The following is a 21,549-nucleotide window of genomic DNA, read 5'->3' on the forward strand; positions in this document are numbered from 1 at the left end:
TTGATTTTCTAGATCCAATTGGGATTCCAAACGATTTGTCCGAATTTCAATTATGATTTCGACTGATTTATCTGGATTCCAATTAAATTTTGATTGATGAAAGGCTAATCGGACTCGCATACGGGATGGACTAATATCCATGTGTAAATGATACAAGGCAGATTAAACCAAAATTTGAGGTAGAAACCTTACTCATTTTAGTAAGTAGATACAGATACAAGAAATTTTACATTTTTACATTATGCCTTCACATTTGGCACTCCGCGTGGGATTAGTCTCCTCGGGTGTACTTGTCTCACTAAGTCCCTCTTTGGCATGGCTTAAGATAGCTTCGGCTTCGTGCTGTAGCGACCTTAGACCACTATAGCAAAAAGCCACGTGAAACATCCAAAATCTAGTTTCACCGGCTTCTCACCCCCTCGCACTGACTGTAGACCGAAGCTGATGGGAGAGCTTCGATGAACAGCATCGTAACAGTGTAGACCGAAGCTGGATGGAAGAGTTTCGATGAACAACACCATAACAGGGCAATACAGTGCCCATGACTCTGAAGCTAAAGCTGGCCTAGCCCCTGTTTAGTTCGCGAAAATTTTTAGGTTTTGGAACTGTATCACTTTTATTGTATTTGGTAATTAGTGTCTAATTATTGACTAATTAGACTTAAAAGATTCATCTCATCATTTACAGCTAAACTGTGCAATTGATTATTTTTCTTAACTATATTTAATTCTCTATGCATGTGTCTAAAAATTCAATGTGACAGAGAATTTTGAAAATTTTTGGGAACTAAATATGCACAACAACTCCAACAAATTGATTTTCCTCTTTTTCCTTTCTCATCTTATAGGAGAATTCACCATCACAATTTTAGTTTATTGGTGAGATGTGCTCCAGCAAATTTGTTTTTTCCTTTTTCCTTTAATTCATGAGTGGTCAGAATCTTCTTATGCATGTGGATCTTGTGGATAGAAAAGAATGGATAGAAATGAGTGGTCAGAATCTTCTTATGCATGTGGATCTTGTGGCTAGGAAATAATGGATAGAAAGGAGAAGGTAGATCAATCGTGTGCTCCTGTCCGCGCCTCCCAAATCCCCGATCAACCCTCCCATTCTATACTCCCCGCGGCTATGGAGCAATTCGAAAGCAGAGGGGTAATCTCGTCAACTCATTCCGTTCACGGGCAGATGCGAAATTTCCAGGCCTCAACCAGGCCGGCGACGGACGCCTCCTCGTTCCACGCCGCCGCAGCCGTGTGGCTGACTTGACGAACCTTGAGGCTCTCGCTGTCCCCGACCACGGAAAGGGCCTCCGGCTCCGCACGACCACGAAGCCTCTATCCGCGGGTCCCGGCATGACGAGGCTCCTGGTCGTCCTGGCCGCCGTGGCGGCCCTTCTCCCGGCCGCCGCCGCGCACGAGCACCACGGCGAGGCGCCCACGTGCTCCAGCGGCGGTGGGCGCGTTCTCGCGGAGTTCCGCCCCGGGGAGGTGACCGTGGACGGCCACAGTGACGACTGGGACAGAGTGGAGGCCTCGGAGTTCGCCCTGCTGCCGGCGCTCGACCCAGACGAAGACAAGGCCTACTCCGGTGGCAAGGTCGCTGTCAAGGTTCGTCTCTTCCAAGCTCTCTTCTTCAATATCTCGTCCCCGCTCGCCCATGGGGAAACATTGTGGATCTCGAGGAGTTAGGTTGAACGCAGTTGGATTTAGAACTGATTGTGTTGTCGAAATCAAAATGGTGATCCATGAGCTGAATCATGGACTTCGATCTTACGCTGTAGCATTTTGACTGTTAGGCGTAGTTAGATCTTTGGATTTATCTGGAGTAGCTTGATGATCGAGTTCGATTTTCAACTGAAGAATTGATTCATGTGTTTGATACTTTGAAACCTTGATGTCTCCAAAATGGTGCTTTTGTTTAACTTTTGGACTGGGTTGTGCAGGCTGTGCATGATGGCGTCAACGTCTTCTTCATGCTGCAGGTTGATGGGGCTTACGCTTACAGTAAAGGGTACTTTCGCCACCTTCTGTGTTACATCTGTACTAGTGCGGATACAATGATAGTGGAAGCTGCAGTGCTCTTTATGGCCACTCATTTAGTCCAGATCCAGAGAGATGTTATACTGGATGTCTGGATTGGAGATGTTAGACAACCAGTCTGCTATTTTGTCTTGCTGCACAAACCATCTCAATTTTTTTCTTTGTGAACATTGACCTTGCCATTTGACGGATGCCTACAGATTTATGCATGATTCTCAATTGTTCTATTAAATGGTAGTATCACAACAGTTTTTTTTACTGCATTGATCTGCTTTAAGGTCTGATTCTGTTTTAGTTGGATCAAATGTGCCTTGGCTTGACATTTCCCCCATTGCCTTGGACTTTGAAGGCATGTTGGTGGTTAGATTTGATTTGATTTATTGTGCCTTGTGAAAATGATTTAATTCTGAAGAGGATGTTCGCCTTCCACCATTAGTTTGAAATATACCCCTGCTTCATCAAGTAACCTGTGGTTTTGGTTGACTTGTTGATCAACACAGAAATAGTAGCAAGTGCCCTTCTGTTGCTCTGATGTTCCAAGTTGGAGATAATGCCACATATTACAATGTAAGTTTGAATCTCTCCCAACTATTAAACATTACAAGTGTTGCTGTTGACTCATGCATTTTGCTTTTCCTTGTTATGTATGATGAACTCCCTTTTGCATTTCAGTTTTATTTTTTTGTACTGCTTCTTATTGGTTATTGTCATGTGTATCAAACATGACCCTGTTTGACTATTTAGATGGGAGGATGCAAAGATCTGCGAGGCTCTTGCACGAGTAAAAGTTGTAGAGGTCATGAGGTTGACATTATGCACTTCGAAATTGGAAATGCTATTCCCGGACGTCTTTATGGTGGCAATCACATAGATAATGCTGTTGGAAATGGAGGCGACAGGTAACTCTGTTCTACCTGTCAAATGTTGGCTGTGTTTGTATGATGTAGATACTTACTGTTAAAAATTTCGTTTGTTTAGATTTGGTCACCTTGTTGATGTCTATGCATGGAATCCGCATTGCCGATACCTTGATGGAGTCGGCCCTAAAGGTAACCCATGCTTATAAAATTCAGAAATTATCTTATTGTAAGTTTGGTTATTTTTGTACGAACCTTTTGTGATCGAACTTTGTTTTGGACAATTCTTATTTCAGAGAACAATTCAAATGCTCAAAATGATTGGCATGGGGCTTGGTGGCACAGTTCACTGACTGTGCATTCAGGTAAAACCATCAGACTCTTCTTTTTATCTTTACTTGGCTTGTTTATGGGTTCAAAAACACATAATGTTCGGAGACCATCTTCTGAGAATTGAGAACTTGAGATTGCACGCTTTCATCTTCTCAATGTCCCTTTTTTTCCCCAACTGCTAGCAACTATGTGAATTAATAAACTAGCAATGAGCTTCCGCTACCATCTAGATCTAGAAAGTCATCAATATATTTTTGTTTCATTGTTTGTTACTATATAAATTTGGACCAAAAGAAAAATACTTCCAAGTTAAACTTTATCATCTGATTATCATATGAAATTTCCAGGCTTTGTTGATGATGATAATCCTTATGGAAAACAAGATGAGAAGGGCACATATTATTTTGAGTTCTCAAGATCCTTAAGAACAATGGATCAATTTCAGCAGGTACTTGTCTACTATTACATTTCATGTAAGGCACTGTAGCACGAACACCAGCTACTCATGAATATATAGTGGCAAAATAAAAGGAGAACAGCTACTGGATCTTCAATTATCACATGTACTAATCATATTTCAGATAATCTCACAAATCTGTATTTTGTTGTAAACTACGCCTAAAAGACATTAACACTTTTTGTGGATAGACAACAGTGCAACATATAATTGGGTGATTTCCTGATTGTCTGACTTCTTCTGGGCATGCATGCCATTATCACTTGTTCATGGAATACCTTTAATGGGCCAGTGCGTGCGTATCTATTGTAAGCATGTGGACTGGCAAATTTGATACCCATTTATTAATTTTACAAACTGCTTGAAGTTCTATAGCATCATTTCTTGACAAAATACAGTACTGAAATGTTCCTTTGGCGATGCAGGATGCACAGTTCACAATAGGCCAGCCCAGCAATATGGCCGTAGCCTTCTGGTACCCAACTGACGGCAAAGAATGGAGCGATTCTGAGCATTACTCAGCCAGCTGCAACTGGTTAATTTTGGATATACAGCCTTCGTCCGAAGCTGCATATTACAGCCCTGCGCCTAATCGGTCTTGGGATGCTGCAACCGCCTTTGCTTTGCTCCTTTCGGTGGTAGCCATTTGCCTGTCTATCTTTGTCGGCTACCGGGTTTCTAAGAATAGGAGCACCGCACAGTTTACGCCTCTTGAACAGATCCAGTTTGCTGAAGAACGCCATTGATTGGCCTTGATATTACACGAGGCTGCAAGCGATACTGTTTCATCTGTATGTGTAGAATCCTTTGTACGATTCCAAGTTGTCAGATTGCTGCATTGTAGTTCTGAACCTGCGGTTGATGTGATCTAGTGTAGGACACATTGAAAGCATAAGCGATACAAAAATTACAGACTGCCAAATTTTGATTGTAAGAAGCGATTTCTGTAAATGCTCTATGTAACTTCGGGCTACTGCTACGAAATTTAAGTGGCTTTGGTTCGAATGGTGAAGCAAACATATTTAGGAAAATAGGCCGACAGTCTCTCGAGCCCTCGGTTATCAGTTGGCCTGAACCTGCATTTCTAGGAATGTAAGCTACTAATTCGAATTTCCTTTCCGTCATTTAACAAACAATGAACTAAATTGAGTTCCAATCTAGTGCAAAATTTTAAAAATGCCATGCTATACGTTCAGTTCTCCAAAAATCTGCAGAATCCTGTAGCATATTTATAGCAGAGAAAATATCCCAACGAGTGCGATCTCCCGTATGCTATATACTATACACCATGGAGAGGGGGGCCTGGGAGCACCCGGCTGCCCACGGAGTGACATGTGTCCCCGGAGAAAGGTAGCGCAACGCTGGCCGTTCGATTCATCGTTGGAGATCGATCCACTCGCGTTCCTTGGTTTTTTCGCAAATAGACCCTTCAAGTTTTTTAATTCGAACCCGCCGTCCACATTTTTTTGCAAACTATCCCGACCGAGCCACCCACCTAACCGCCCCATTCCCCGCCACACCCCTCCCCCCCTCAACCCGTGGCGCACCCTCCCCGGCCTCCCCCGCCCCTTTCCCTAACCCTAGCATCCCCCGTCGCCGCCCCGCTGCCCTCCACCCCTGTCGACGGCCGCCGCCCCGCTGCTCTCCGCCGCCGGTCGCCGCCCTTTGCCCCTCGCCCTCCTCCACCACCATCGGTCGCCGTCCTTGGCCGCCGCCCCCTCCCGGGCTCCCTACGTCTCGACCCCCCCCCGCCGCCATTGCCGCCCCTCCGACCCCCGCCATCCGCTCTGCCCCTCCGACCCGCGGCGTGCCGGTGGCGGATCTGGTCCGTTCCGCCCTCTGGCGCCGTCGTTCGCCGATCTAGGCTGGTGACGTCGAGGCGAAGCAATGGGCGGCAGATCTGGTCCAGTGGCATCGAGGTGGATCGGCGGGCAGTGGCATCGAGGCGGTGCAGCGGCCGGCAGATTCGGGCGGCGGATCTGAACGCTGGTGTCGAGGCGTCAGAGTGAACAGCGACAGGAGCGAGACGGACGGAGGCGACATCTAGGCAGAGGCGCGGGCGATGGGAACACCGGAGACGTCCACCGTCCTGCAGTGCCGTGTTTTCTTTTTTCTCTCTCTCAATTTTCCTTTTCTTCCTCAATTTTTTTCCCTTTTCAGTTTTGTTCCACGTTTTCTTTCTACGCCCGGCGGAGCGCGTTTTCACCTAGTTTCCTACAGCGGAGGTTCTATTGCGAACCAGTGACCACTGTCCTCATTCTAGGGTTTTAGGCTAATTGGGCAGCGGCGCTCCAAGGTTTTTGCGCCGACCTGCATCGCCACCTATGGCTTAGCAGGTAGGACCTCACTCGTGTTCCTTCTGCTGCGCCGCCGCCCCATGGCCGACCCAATAGAGGACGCCGCCGCCGCCGTATCCGCGGCCAGCAACAACGATGACGACGACGTCGAGGACCTTTACGCGGACCTCGATGAGCAGGTCACGGCCGCGCTCGCCGCCGCGGGGGAGAGCGGCGGCTCCAATGCGAGGGACTCCGACCCGGCCACCGACGGCGAGGAGGTACCGGAGGTGGACGCGAACGAGGCGGTGGATTTGGGGGACGGGACCGCGGGCTACAGCAGCAGCGACGAGGAGAGCGATGATGGCCTCCACATCGTACTCAACGAGGACGCTGGCGAGCCGCTGCCGCCTCCTCCTGTGGGTCGAGGTGAGGAGTGCCTGGCTGAAGAGGGGGAGGATTCGGGCTGCCGTGTGAAGGGTTCACCTGTAAACGATGGCGGCTGGGCAACGGTATGCGGTGAATTGGCTGAAATTGGTAGTATTAAGATTCTTATTGGTGCTGTAGTGGGTTAGAACTTTCAATACTGTAGGTGTATTTTATTCAGGGGAGGTTCTAGATTCTCCAATACTGATCTGCAGCACATTGCATGAATTATGTGGGTTCCTGCCATTCCTATGCATACCTCTTGAGAGCTTTAAGTCAAATTCACTCTCTATTCCGGTTCTTCTGTGCGGTTACATGTAGATTGAAGCTGCTGTTTTGCATTTGTATGTATTCCTAAGCAAACCAATTTGGATGATAGTTCTTGTGTTGGACTATGCTGTTCCAGGTTGGTGGGCTCCAGTGCAAGGGACTTCTTGAGAAAATGACGTTACCTATCATGGCGGAAGTTGATCGAGGTCGCCAGCATATGTTTCAACGCGATTCTAATTTATTCTTGACAAGAAACAGGTGCCGTTTGGCTTTTTTGTTATTATAGGCATCAGAAGAGAGAAAAAGTGGAATTTCCTGTTGCTTGTTGGGTTATTAGTAACTGAAAGCTGCATAAATTGGCTGGCCTGTCTATATGGCTTCCTGTCATGAACTGATAGTTAAGATGCACTATCTTGAGTGCAGATCCTAACACTGCATTATATTATTTCAGCACAATTTTCGACATAGACATTGAAGCATTTCAACACAAGCCTTGGAGACAACAAGGAGTGGATCTTCGTGACTACTTCAATTTTAATCTGGATGAAGAAGGCTGGATAAAATATTGGTGCAGCATGGTACTCTGGTCATGTTATTTCCTGTTGACATTTGTATAGCAGTTTCTATGTTGTCAAATGAAAATTGGGCTAAATGCACAACTTTTTTGTGCAGAATCAATTAAGGTTAGGGACCAGATCACATGCAAATGAAGCATCAGGACTGGATCAAGTAAGGCATTAGCCTTTGGCGCATAATTTTTTTTTGTTGAGCAAAACCTTATGATCTCTGTATTCAGGAATCGTTGAAACTAAAATCTGTCAAAGCAATGTCAAAGGTAGCAAATTATTCTGGATTTGAAGGAAGAAATGGCCTCGCCAAGGTAATATGAAGTCATTTTTTAGTGTATTTGAATTATCATATGTGGTGTAATCTAACAGGGCTAACTTAGTTTGTTAATCTAGCCAAAAGGTAGAGCAATCCATGTTGAAGGCAGTGCACACGAACGAGTTCCGACAGCAGACTTGTGGCGTCCAATACAAAGGGATTCAGATGTTGTGATTCAAGTATGTTTCATCGAGGCCTTTTATATGGTTCAGCAATATCTTCTGGCTATATTCTAACAAGTAATCTGATTGTGCAGGTAAACATGACACTTTCACCCTCAAATCAGTCCACTTCAGATGACAGCTCAAAATTAAATCACAAGTGTGTGACTACTGAAAGGTATGCATAGTTGAAGGTCATTTTGAGGGTGGTTACCATGTGTTTCTCAAGGTGATCCCTGAGCTGATTGCCTTTTCAATTGCACTGCATGCAGAATGTCCATTGACCATCCTGGTGCCCGACATTTGAAGAGTTCCAGCCTTGTGGTGGACAGGGTGGTTGATAAGGAAGTGCATGGTGGAGGTTCCTCGGAGTGCAATGGCAGCAAACTGGATAGAAGAGATTCTTCTTGTGAAAGGGGCCAATCTTCTAGTCCTGATTATTCTGATACGCTTTCTGGAGAATCAAAAGGAGATTTCTATTTCAAGAGAGCCACTAGACATTCAGATTCCAGGGTCTTCCTTGAAGGCACCAAACTTCAGGATGAGCATGTCAAATCTGACTTTTCCCGCCATTCAAGTAAGTCAGACAGAGAAAACACTGAAAGTCGCAGTCATAGTTATACCCCTTCACCTACTGATGATAGAAATCATAAGGCAACTAAACCTTTTTGGAGGGGTGAAGCTCCTTTTGCTGAACGGGGCAAGTCCAGTGATTCTTTTGTTGTCTGCAAAAGTGATGACAACCTCCTTAAATCTGGACATAAAACAAGAAAAAAACTGAGGCAAAGCGTAGATGGAGGGAAGTATGCTACACTTGCTGAAAAAGAAAAATCAACAGATAGCTACCCTAGTAGGTATAATAAGAGAAAATCTAGCTCATCTTTCCTGAGGACCAACTATCGCAATGCTGTTCACAATCAATGTTATGAGAAGCAAGGTTATTCACCTCTGGAAAGAGTAGCCCTGAAACATGACAAGCATTACTTTAGCAATTCTAGTCACCACCATAGGCGATCTTCACATGAATTCAGTGAAGGAGAAGATGTTGAGAAGTGCTTCTCTTCAGCCAAGGAGTGGCAGGAACATCATGATCATGTATACCATTCAATGCTGAATTCTGATATGTCTGACGCCGATGACGGACAAATGTACAGAGAAAGGCATTGTCAGGAAAAGAGAAGAGCCAGGCATGACCATAGTGTGGATGAATTTCCCCATTACACTGACTATGGATTTTGCGAATGGCATGGTCCTGAGGTCAGAGCGAGATACAGAGACAAAGGAAGATTTGCTGAAAGCAATGATGAGCGTTGCAGACTTGCTAACCATCTTGAGTTGTATCCTAGCCTCAAGAATTCTGGGAGGGACTTGCCTGCTACCGGCTTCCCTTTTAAGAGCTCAAGAAACAGATGTATAGATAACAAAAGAATCCGCAATGCTAAGATGGTACAATATCATTGTGATGTGTATCATCAAAAGAACAATGGCAGCATTCCTCAATCTGCTTTGCGCAGTGATACTGTTGCTGAAACAGGTCGTTTTATTCTGCCAGTTAAGAGGAAGCTTCATGCTGATCTGGGTTCCATGAACCAAAAAAATCTTGCTGATTTTTCACTTCTGAAAGGAAGAAGAGTGATGGATGATCAATCCATGGTCAGTGATAGGAGGATTTATGCTTTGAAGCTGCATAAGTTTTCAGAGGAAATTGGTACAAAAGCCATTTGTAATTTTGGTGATATGAGAAATAGTAATACTGTTTCAAACATTTGTGTTGGGAGAAGGCATGAGCTGGAGAATTCTGATAACTTCAGATTGAATGATAGGAAAATAAAGGTAAACTTTGAGGAGGAAAAAATCCAACAAATTGTACATGCCAACTTTCTACCAATCTGCTGCTTTACTTTTACATTCTTATATCTGGCATGATGATGTATTCTGCTAGCACACATATGCACACACACAAAACAAAATTGTGTCACGCTTTTAGGTATCCTAAACTAGATTGCACAGATCATAAAGTGATATGGGGATTAGTGGAGTATTGACTATCTGGGCATTGCTAACCATGACCCCGGTTTTCTTAAATGCAAGCATTTTGGATAGCATTAAAGCACTTCCTCATCAATATTTGCCAATTCTATTTTAATCTGTTGAATTTCTTGTTTAAGCTGTTCAATTTGTTGGGATACATGTGTTGCATTTCAAATCCGTCTTCAAATGCCAGCAAACAATAGTTAATATTTTCTGACGAAGACCTGAGTAACCCTCCATGGGATTCTGGACTTGTAGCTTTAGCCTTGGTCCAAATTGGTCCAGTTCTGTGATATTTCTGAGTTCTGACATTCTTTGCTTGATATCAAATAGCCTTCTTTGTGTCAATAGGAGTTAAGGGATTCTTGCTGTGAAGCATATCCAAAATCCAAATAATTGTTAATAGGAATGCTTGGAACTTAGCAATCCATGCATCACAACTATGACCTACGGACCAAGTTCTTTTGCTGATATGTGACTACAAGTAATATATTACTATTTTTTTATAACATTATTGCTTGGTCTGTGTGGCTTTTGTCTCTAGATTACCCTAACTAGGTTGGGAGTTGGGACTAAAGGCTCTTTTGGTGTTAATAATCTTGTTTGACTTTCAGTAAGTTTGACGTGTTTGTCCATCTTTACTGTGTAGGTTGTCTTCTATGAGTCACATGCGAATTGTTAGGTTCTCTATTAGTTAGTATCAATTTTCTAAAATGTGGTAGCCAAGCTGCTAACTCACCGCTTAGTGATTAAGCAGTATGATAGAGCTTAAGAAGGCCTTGTAGCCTTGTAGGTGAGCTCCTTGTTTAGATTCAGAGAAGGTCAGATCTTAGCTATTGGATATTATTTTAAAGGGACCATTATTGACCATGAAATATTTATTCTTTCTGGCTTTGCACATCATTCAAACTAAAACATGTCTATCATACAAAGTACAAACTAATGCATCTATCATCCATGTCTCCATTCATTATTCCTTTGTTTAGAAGTTTTTTTAGTCCATAATAAAAATCTTATATCATTAGGTAGATGTTACATGTTTATCTTTTTGGCAATTGCAAACAAAGGGATAAAAACTCAAATATTGCACTGGAACCTGCAGCTAGCAAGCACACTGCACTAGGGACTTGGCCATATCATCTTTTCAGTGCCTAAACCAGGCCTGGAGGCTAGAGCAAGCCCTCTCTTGCTTGTATAAATCAGGCCCAGAGGCTAGAGCTAGTCCTCTCTTGCTTGTATCTGTTTAGATAACTGCATATGCATCTATGCGGATGGTTACACTGTTTGGTCAAAAGGTTGTGTGCAGGGCCAGGGGCACTACTTATGCCTACGCCAGTGCATAATAGACCATAATCCATAATAGCTGCTCATGGTGTTAAGAGGCTAAATTAGTTTTGAATACACCAATGTGGATTTTTGTGGAGGTTTTTGTGTTTATCTTTCTGTGTAATATTGAATCAACATGTGGTGAGATATGACATTATGGCTCTAATTCTTGTTGATGTGTTTGCCGTCCATTGTGTCTTAAAGACCAACAAAACTACTTTCTTAATGTGCTGCTGCTCCCTGGAGTTGAGCTCTTTCTATTGTATCTGGTTGAATGTACAACTGTGGTCAGTGCTAAGGATGCTAGGTAAAGTATGCTTAGCTCTGGCAGTCTCTACTGGTCAATCTTTATGTGATAGTGCTTCGATGCTATCCAACACAATTTTTCATTAAAAAATATTCATGTTTTATACTATCTTACAACATAATGGCCTCCTCCCATGTCTCACTCCAAACTGTCCTAAAAAAAATACACAGGAGGGGAAGGATGCACGAGGGTAGGAGAGGTAGAAGATAGAGAGAGGAGATACAGTTAATACAGCAATATTTAACACCCTGACTTTGCCAAACAGGATATTTAACACCCTAAACTTACAAAGCTAGGTCAGTTTACACCTTTTAAGCTGCTTTGGAGGATGGTTTTGCTGATGTGGCCTAAAATACTAGAGGATTTTTGTCACATGGGCATCACATTTCCAACCATGTTTGAAATTTGAACCATGTCCACACAAAACAACATTTTCTTTCTAACTCGAAACCTAAACAAATAAAAATTAAGATTAGTTGCTTATCTCTGCCCCAGGAGTGGGATTTGTGTGATAGGGTATGTGCACTCCTGTATGACTATCTCATATTTGGGCTGATCTAATTTGCTATGCTATACACTTTTGGTTCATGTTCCTTTTTCCCTACCGATGCAGATCTTCTGCCATTTAACAGAGGCATGCAACTTAAGATACACAATGTACCTGTCTTGTTACTTATTTTTTCCTTTGACTGATCTACCTTTTCTGTTTTTGTTCTATAGCCATTGATTTGGTGAGCTTCTGTAACTAAAAATGTTTAGCTTCTTTGTTTTTTAAATTGTAACAATACCACAGTAGGTCTTTATTTTAGTTCAGGTTCACCTATTCAAATGGAACTACTGGGCGAACTATTCTATTGTTAAAAAAAACTGTGATACTGTTACCTTAATCAAGATCTTTTTAAGGTATATCTTTTTGCTGATACTTTAGTCACACTAAGAGATGTTAGAGATCTATTATCCAAAAGTTCTCTCAACTTTTAAGCACCTAGCTACTTTATAGTGATCTTTGTACTTGAATATGCTTAACTCTAATGTTGTCATATGTTCAATAAACATTTAGTTTTCAGGAATTCAGTAGGTTGACTAGAATGTTTAAACTTGTGTTGTACTTTACTTTTCCTTTGGACTATCATTTTAACGGTAGTGCTACAGTACGGACATCCAGAATTTTAATAAAATCGGACGCTCCGACATATATTGCAATAGTTAAGCATCAAAGTTGTAACCATTGTTTCTACATGTTTCACAATGGATGTTGCATGAAACATAGTTTTCATGTTGCGGCGGGAATTTTCTATCCTAGAGTCGAACGACATAGTTATTTTTAACATATCATTTTTTTCATGTTATAAATAGTGATCTCTGATGTTGCACTAGTTAATTTTCAATGTTTCGTCGGAGTGTCCGCTGGATCGGACATCCGGGCGCTAGCGGCGGCGTCATTTTAATTTGATTGTTTTATACATTCAATATACTACCTTTTAATATGGCTAACCATCAATTTATTTGATTAATAGCATCTCTTGATGCTTGCTGGCCTTATCACCATACTGTTTCATTGATTCTTATTCCATTATAACTTGCGCATGTAAGAGTCCCCTCAATAGTGGCTTGGGTTAGTGCTGTGTGATTATGTTATGAACTTATGATTGCGCACCAGTGTATTCTGGCTTGTTTCATTTATTTCTGTCCTAAAGCTTATATTTGCTTACCTGCAATTCATTCATGCTTAGGTATTTTAATTATATCAATATTTCTGTCTAACTAATCATATAGGTTATTCTAAGAACATCTCACCTGAAGTTTCCAACGGACATGAAAATATGTAGCGAGACTGAGCTTTTAACAACTGAAATTCTCACCAAAAAAAAGGAGGTTTGACTGGTGGCCATCTTATGCTGCTTAGGCTCCTAGCTTCTTCCAACAAAAATGATATAGGTCAGATCAAATACTTGATGGGATGCACTAATTAGTGCTCAGAAGTACTCTCGTTCTCTGATTTCTTCACGTTTCAGAATTCAGAGACCACATTCAGTCCAAGTCACGCCACATTTTCTTTTAGAGACATAATTTAACTCTAAAAATACTCTCTGGCGTCCTTTGATATAATATCATGGTTTTGCTAGAATGTTTTTTGGGTTTCTGTTGCAACATTAGTTACATCAACAATATAATCGATTGGTTTCTGCTTCAATGCTGCTATCTTCTTTTTTTCCTAATCTTACTCGTCAAATGTTAGGCAAGACAAGTGGATAACTACTCGAAGGTTGGTAGGTTGCATGCTTGCTTCTTAATATATCTTTAGATCAGCTTGGCTGTTTTGGTCTTTTGGAGAACTCCCACACGGAGCGAGGCAATGCCTTGCAGATTTTCATTGTGTTTCTGCCTTTTATCTTGATAAGCAGTAGTTCTAAAACCTCACAGCACATGCATGTTCTAGGGTGTAACACAAATGTCTGTATTCATTGCATTTTTAGTTTGTATTTGCTATTTTAGTGAAAGGTGGTAGTTTGTACCATATCCTTGCATATATTCTCCTCATCGACTGGACTTCTATTCCTCAATGCTATACTGTCATTTTTTGCAGTTTGAGAGGCGAGGCAATGAGTTAAGGCGTGTGATTGAAGATGACCGAAAGGGACATCTTCCTGCGGGCAAGTATTTGTGCAGTTCCAAACAGAAGCATGTACATCAGAACGCACGGAAACAGGATATGGGCTACCACCACTTGGGCAATCAGTATTCAAAGAAATCAGCGCACCAAAATCAGCAAAATGAAGAAGATGGGGAGATTGAGGAGGGAGAACTGATCGAACAGGACCAGCATGATATCATTTCTAAAAGCAAGATTAAACCAAGAGAAGTTCTGAAATCAGTTATTGAAACAAGTTCAGCAGAGCAGTTACAGTTGAATGATGCAATGGCGAAAGATGCTGCCCGCATCAACGGAGTTACAAGAGAATGTGACAAACACATACTTGAGGTAATGGAAAAGATGCAAAAAAGAAGGGAAAGGTTCAAAGAGGCTATTGCTCCAAAAAAAGAGGATGGTGGCATGAAAGAGCTATCAGCTGTAGCATGTAATACAGATCATATCCAGAATCAGCGACCTGCAAGGAAACGGCGGTGGGGTGGTAACAGTTAGATACTGGAAATGTCTTGAGAGCTTGACTATGATGGTTTCTTCATCAAGATGTTCCTGCCTATGGTGCTCAAATTCTTATACAGATACTTTTGTTTATTTTGATGGTCGGGGTTGAGAAACAAAATATAAGAAGAATTCACTTGAGGTTATTTTATAGTATAGTATCCTACATAGTTTCAGAGCAATAGATTACAAGGCAATCAGACTTCAAAATGAAATGTGTTTGTACTGGGGCGTTTTCACCACTCTGGATGATTTACTATCCCCTGGGATTTTTAACTTCACTTTTATACATGCAGGCAAATAATTTCGTGTTTTCGGATGCAGGCAACTGTGTATGGTTTTGCTGTATTGTATAAGCCGTAGAGAACATCATCCCTTTGTGCTCTGAGTACCGTCAACTCCCGATGTCATGGTTCTGCAGCAATTATGTATTTTTTTTCTTCTCAGATGAATTCATAGTAGAGCTTGCTGCTGCTTCTTTTGTTTATACATATGCTTCTGCTTCTGTGCTGCTTCCTATTTTTATTTGTTCATCACGGCTGTACTGAACCTTGGGGATTTGTTGTGTTAGATGTATTGATAGACTCCAAGCATTTTTCTGCTCAATGCATTGATTGCTATGATTTGTTGTGTTAGATGTATTGATAGACTCCATGCGTTTTTCTGCTCAATGCATTGATTGCTATGAGCATCTCCCGTTACAATCACATATATACAACTAGAGGTCTGCGGTTTCTCCTTTCACTTTGCCAAGTTAATTTGTCTTAAAAAGTGACGGGCATTTGGCCTCGTATAACGTTGGAGCGCGGGACACGCGAGTAACTTCATTACCAGAAGATACTGAAGAAAGTCTCGGGGAAAAAAAGATACTGAAGAAAGTGACACTCACAAGTCACAAGCACACGGCTACACTAGACTATACGCCATCTGGGCTTCTCCTTTCTCGTTCTTTCCAGGCGCTACAGTAAAGAGCGAGGCGATAAGGGCGGCGAATCATTCCGGCGTCGATCTGGCCGGTTCTCCCTCCTCCTGTAGCCTTTCCGGCACCGGAGGGGTAGGGGAACCGGAGCCTCCTCGTCGTCCGGTGTATAGTCCTTTCTAGTAGCTTCTAGTAGGTTCTAGATAGGGTAGGTCTCCCACGCCGATTAGTCGGTGATGGGTAGTAGCTGTTCCCCTCCTCTTTTTCGGTGACCGCGTCATTCTTGATGCTGGATCCGGCGAGGGGTAGTGGTGATTTTGTTTCTCCAGCAGACCCCGACGAGCATATCCTCGCTGATGTGCTTCTCGGTGGTAAGCTCGTGAGGATGGTGCTCGTTTGGAGGGCTGCGCTGCTGATGTCGTCTTCGTGGTCTGCTCCGGTGGCGGCATCTCCATGGCGGTTCCTCCTTGTGCTGCGATGGATTTGGGGGTGGAGGCGTCGGTAATGAGTCCAGGCTTCGATTTGGAGCGATGGATTTCTCCAGCTTCATTCGTCGACAGCAGAATAAGGTCAGTGTTTCCCGACGGCGCTTGGTTTGGGGAGACGGCGTCGTCTTCGTGGAATAAGATACTCCAGACTTCTCTCTTCTTCGTCGGCATGTGCTCCGGTGCCGGCGTCGGGTCTGTGAGATCCTGTACAGGAGCTGAGGTGGCTTACTGGTCATCTTGCTGTCGTTGCCTCTCGCGTGTGGAGCCACATAGGTATTACGACATGCCCGTCGTCTACGGAGTCTTCCGGTGATTTCAAGAAGGTCGCGGTTCTGGTCTGAATGTAGATGTAGATTTGTTTGTATGTGTGGTGTGGTGTGAGTGTGTATACACATGTACGAACAGATACTACAGCTGCATGAAGCCAGATGAGAGGCTTAAAAAAAGACTATACGCCATCTGTGTAGACAAAAATATCGCACGCCGGGCGCCGGCACATGCACAGCACAGGTCACGGCCGTCCGGCCGCCCAGATTTCAAGCTTTACAACTTGTTTAGTTGCGCCTGTAAAATTTTTTTAAATAAAATCTTTGCACATTTAAAATATTAAATATAGATTAATTACAAAATTAATTATAAAATTTGTCTGTAAATTATACACCGCGTTCGGCAGGATGGAGTTGGAGGCTAGAACTGGAGTGGTGTGAGAGAAAAACACTGTTACCTGGCTGGAGCTGGAGCGATGCGAGAGCCGCACCCCCATCCCGTTCTCCCGCTTCTGCCCCTCCAACGTCCGCTACGGCAAAAAAAATTGCAATATTAGGACTGCAAACACTGACCACTCGTGAATTTGCCACTCCCAGTGAATGACACGGTGGGACTATCTGTACCTATGAAATGTGGGGCCAATGGCAAAATTGCAAAGGGCAATGTTTGCGGTCCCCGTTTTTGCAAATTTCTCGCTGCGGCATTAGCGGCACCGCATCCGCGAGGGCAGTCCCGTCAATCCAACCCCCTCCTCTCCTTCCCTCTCTCGCGAAGGCGCGCCCCGCTCAGTTCGCTGCAGCCAGACTCCGATTGTGCTCATGGCGATGCGGCTCCTGTCCCCCTCCACGCCGCCCCCACACTTTCCGAGCCCCGGCGCAAGGCCGCCCGCCTCGGCGGCCACAGCTTTGTCGTCTTCGTCGTCATCGTACTTCTCCCTCCGCCTCCGGCGCGCGCGCGCGGCTGCAGCGGCTGGCGCGGCCGCGGCTGCAGCGGGCGGGCCCGAGCGGGATGGGGGCCGCTTCGAGGGAGAGGCGATGGGCGGGGCGTTCGACAGGGGCCTCGCGGAGATCGCGAAGAAGGTGCCGCTGTTCGAGCCGGCGACGGACGGGGAGCTCGCTGCCGCTGCCGCGGCCGGCGAGCGGCCGCTGCCCATCAACCTCGAGCTCTGGCTCTACCGCGCCAAGGTGCACACCAGGAAATTTGAGTTCCCTGAAGCAGAGAAGCTCCTAGAAAAGGTGAGCGCGTAGAGAATTGTAGCATTACGCACTTGGAGTTCATACAGTACACGAGCACAAGGTTTCTACCTAGCGAATTAAGGCGAGATGAAACTAGAAGATGTGCATAAGTGCATTTATGTGCTCTAGTTGAGTAATTATACGTGGGGCTTAGCTGCTTATTGTTCTGAGCTGACGGATCTGATGCTCTGTTTCTGAACCAGTGTATCTCATTCTGGCCTGAAGACGGACGTCCATATGTGGCACTGGGGAAGCTTTACAGCAAGCAGTCGAGGTATGACAAAGCTAGAGCGGTGTATGAAAGGGGATGCCAGGCCACGCAAGGCGAAAACCCATACATTTGGCAGGTTTGTACGTGATCACCTCATATGATCAACTTTGTAGAGTACTACGCAAGATGTGGAACACGAGTTTCCTAGTACCTTTCGCACTTGGGATGTTACTATTAAGGTAAGGTAATCTTGGTATGTTAACTTGATATGTCTAGTTTGGGAGGCTCTCTAAAATTCCTTTTAAGTTTGAAGGTACATGAGCTCAGCATTATCCTAAATGTATGATTTTGTTGATTTGCACTTAATTCAGCAATCAGTGGTTTTCGTTGTTTGGGCTTCAGTCAGTGCATTGCATTCCATGAAGGTCTACTGCTTGTCTGCTTCTTTTCAAAATAGATGAAGAAGCACAGTACATTACTATGGACACTTTTTTTTTTTGTTAGGGACAACAGTGGTTCTCTGAGTTATATCCTTTCATAAAACTTTTTGACATTAAAAGGGACTGATATCTCGTATCAGGGTTGTTATTAAATTTATTTACACACCTGAAAATATAATCTCTTATCGTTTAATTATCATCATTTGTTCCTTATGACTAAATTATGCAACAAGCTGGAATCATTATCCATCAACAGGCCAATTTGTGTCGTTACAACCATAACCGTTTATATTTCATGCATCTATAATTCAAGCCATTTAAGAATAAATGAAAGCATGAGGCCATGTAGAATTCATCATTTATCCTATTTTTTTCTACTGCTGACAGTGTTGGGCAGTCCTAGAAAGCAAAGGTGGAAATATTCGAAGGGCACGAGAGCTGTTTGATGCTGCTACTGTGGCTGATGCAAAGCACATTGCTGCTTGGCATGGGTGGGCAATTTTAGAAATAAAGCAAGGAAACATAAAAAAGGCACGAAACCTACTTGGGAAAGCCCTAAAATATTGTGGAGGAAATGAATATATTTACCAAACTCTTGCTTTGCTTGAAGCTAAAGCAGAGCGCTTTGAACAAGCTCAGACTTTGTTCCAACAAGCCACTCAATCCAATCCGAAAAGTTGTGCAAGCTGGCTTGTAAGTATTTGATTCATAGTTATTCTTTTTTTTCCTGTGCAAAAGTGCAGAGCTGCCTTTTCTACCAAACTGCATTCATATATGATAACTTTCTAGTAGGCGTGGGCTCAGGTTGAAATGCGTGCAGGAAACAATACAATGGCCAGAAAGCTCTTCGAGGTAATAGTTTCTTTTCCCTTTCTAGGATAACCATTGTTGTCATTTTATGATTTTGTTGGTGTGATTTTGCGCATTCCAAAATGCATCTCACCATCTCCTCATGTTCATGTGTATTTAGAAGAATATAATGCTGTAGGAATAATTTGTGTAACTTATATTAAATTGTTGTTCTGATGCCCATTATTAACATATGAATGCAATGGTTCCTCACATGTGTAATATTTTTCTAAATTTTCCCAATCTTCGGAGTATAACTTCAATTTTCATGTGCAGAAAGCTGTCCAGGCTAGTCCAAAAAACCGGTTTTCATGGCATGTATGGGCATTATTCGAGGCAAATGAGGGTAACATTGACAAGGCAAGGAAGTTGCTCAAGATTGGACATGCTGTAAACCCCAGGGACCCAGTAATTCTCCAGTCACTTGCACTGCTGGAATACAACTATTTGTCAGCAAATGTTGCTCGTGTGTTATTCAGAAAAGCATCTCAGATTGACCCAAGGCATCAGCCTGTTTGGATAGTAAGACTTTTGTGCTTTATCTGATTATGCAACTTCCATGTAGTTTCCTTAAAAAAACTGTTTGAGGTTCCTTTATCTGCATGGATTTATAATTGCTTTCGGTTTCTGATGTCGCTTCTTGAACTTCTTACACTAGAGGTTCCTTTTCGGGAGAAACTTATTACCACTAGAGTTGCAAACTATAAGTGCTATAGTTGTTTATCTTCCCAGTCAAAAATGAATTCATACAATCCAATGGTTTGGGGGGTTGGAAAGTTCGGGGAATTCCCAGTTCTTGACTTATGCATCAGTATTTTTATTTCATCTGTTGAACCTTTGATTTTCTAGACACATTTTTGCTAAACTGTGAGCCTAAAGATCCCCAACAATAAAGTGATAAACTCTGAGATAAATTTTTCAGTGAAAAGTCTTGCAACTTCAAGTAAACTGCAGCTGATATATACAGCTAAATGGTTGTAAGTCCTAAAAGGATCAGATTTAGAAGCAGTTTTTGTACTGTTTTTAATTGTCGTAGTCGTGCTTTATATTAAAGCTACTTTATTTGAGGTATATCTGAAACTCAGCGGTAGATCACATTGTAGGCTTGGGGGTGGATGGAGTGGAAGGAAGGAAATGCAAGAACAGCAAGGGCCCTCTATCAGAGAGCTTTGTCAGTTAATTCGACGAATGAGTGTGCTGCTCGTTGTCTTCAGGTAAGGCATATCACTCAGTTCAAGTCTGGTACCTGTTAAACTGTCACCGACATGTAGAAGTTCACTTGAGGGCTTGATGAACTAATGTATCATGGTTGTCAAATATGAATGCTTGTAGTTGTATCAGTGTAGAATCTAGTTTACTGCAACTTTATATGCTTCACCGGACGGAAATCTTGCTGTCTTTGATTTGTAAGGCTCTCAAATTGCTGATTTTTGCAGCAAACTGAAGTTCTGGGTGCTGATTTCAGAACTGTTATGTACTTATGGGCCAGTGTTCCGTTTGCTATTCTGTAATAGTTTCTGCCTTGCTTTTGTAGGCTTGGGGAGTCCTAGAACAGCGTGCTGGTAATTACACTGCTGCCAGAAGATTTTTGAGATCGTCGCTGAGCATAAACTCTCAAAGTGAGGTGACATGGATGACATGGGCAGCACTAGAGGAGGAACAGGGGGATCCAGTTCGAGCTGAAGAAATTCGGAATCTATACTTTCAACAGGTTAGTTCTAGCTGTCTATGGAGTAACACCTTTGTGTGTAAATTTGTTCATATGTTGCATTGTTTTGTTATCCGCACAAGACTATTGACTGTGTCGATACAGTAGGCAAGAACTGTTTATGTTCAAGTTACCTGTGTCACTTAGTATGAGAAATTTAACAGTGTCACTGATCATTGTCCGTGCTGACAGCGTATCGAAGTTGTGGATGATGCATCCTGGGTCATGGGCTTCCTCGACATCATCGACCCTGCCTTAGACAGCGTGAAGAAGCTCCTAAACCTAGACCAGCCATCCGTGCCGGCAAGGCAGGACAGTGTTAAAAGCACAGCAGAACCGAGTCCTCCTACCACCAGGAGTTCAGCAGCTCAGCCTTCAGAAACTTCAGCGACTAGAGGTTCAGATACCTCTGGCCTTTCCAGCAATGATGCTGGTAACAGCGGCAGCGAAGCAGTTGAGGCTCCAGGAAGTGATTTTGATTTGGACGGTTTCATCAAAAAGAGGCTCGCCCTCGACCCCGCAGAGCTGGATGCGGTTCTTGAAGGTTCTGATCCGAGGGGAGTTGTTTCGCAGAGGAGGAAACGGCGGCTGCCCAGGAAGCCTCTCCCTCTTCTCCCTGTCCCGTAGCTTTTCCAGATCAATTTGTTCCATTCCACGGGTAAAAAATCACTAATGCCAATGCCATTACTGTAAGAAGAGAACGACACCCTGGGCCGCTGCCATTAGCAGTCACCTGTTAATTGTTATCGCCACAACGTGTACGTAGTTCTGCCACCATCTGTTCTAGTAGAAGTTTAGCCATGTACATAAATAAGACTGCCTACATAATTTGTTTGACTGGACTATTAATTTATTTGACTGAAATATCAAGTTATCCTTCCACCATTACTTCAATCCCCTTAAGATAAATGCTTAA

At 43.3% G+C, this 21,549-nt stretch overlaps 2 protein-coding genes across 4 annotated transcripts; both read left to right on the forward strand.

Moving 5' to 3' along the window:
* The first annotated feature begins 1,142 nt into the window (after positions 1-1,142).
* LOC120687565 (FIP1[V]-like protein) lies at positions 1,143-14,962 on the forward strand. The gene is made up of 17 exons (XM_039969579.1): positions 1,143-1,607; positions 1,943-2,010; positions 2,540-2,606; positions 2,784-2,938; positions 3,018-3,088; positions 3,193-3,261; positions 3,577-3,677; positions 4,112-4,324; positions 6,163-6,474; positions 6,795-6,916; positions 7,110-7,236; positions 7,331-7,387; positions 7,455-7,538; positions 7,621-7,722; positions 7,800-7,882; positions 7,977-9,537; positions 13,956-14,962. The coding sequence occupies exons 1-17, from the start codon at positions 1,353-1,355 to the stop codon at positions 14,511-14,513; spliced, it is 4,005 nt and encodes a 1,334-aa protein (XP_039825513.1). The 5' UTR covers positions 1,143-1,352; the 3' UTR covers positions 14,514-14,962.
* Positions 14,963-16,923: 1,961 nt separating this feature from the next.
* On the forward strand, positions 16,924-21,521 carry LOC120690854 (protein high chlorophyll fluorescent 107-like). Of its 3 annotated transcripts, none has more exons than XM_039973705.1 (8): positions 16,930-17,374; positions 17,629-17,772; positions 18,464-18,769; positions 18,869-18,928; positions 19,202-19,447; positions 20,029-20,139; positions 20,460-20,636; positions 20,826-21,503. In XM_039973705.1, exons 1-8 carry the CDS (start codon positions 17,009-17,011, stop codon positions 21,258-21,260), a joined length of 1,845 nt encoding a protein of 614 aa, XP_039829639.1. In that variant the 5' UTR covers positions 16,930-17,008; the 3' UTR covers positions 21,261-21,503. The 3 variants fall into 3 exon arrangements, with proteins under 3 accessions (XP_039829640.1, XP_039829639.1, XP_039829638.1); XM_039973704.1 differs by having other exon boundaries at positions 16,931-17,425; positions 20,826-21,521; XM_039973706.1 differs by lacking the exon at positions 18,869-18,928 and having other exon boundaries at positions 16,924-17,425; positions 20,826-21,521.
* The last annotated feature ends 28 nt before the right edge of the window (positions 21,522-21,549 follow it).

Source organism: Panicum virgatum, chromosome 9N, assembly GCF_016808335.1.
Source record: "Panicum virgatum strain AP13 chromosome 9N, P.virgatum_v5, whole genome shotgun sequence".
Taxonomy (NCBI): domain Eukaryota; kingdom Viridiplantae; phylum Streptophyta; class Magnoliopsida; order Poales; family Poaceae; genus Panicum; species Panicum virgatum.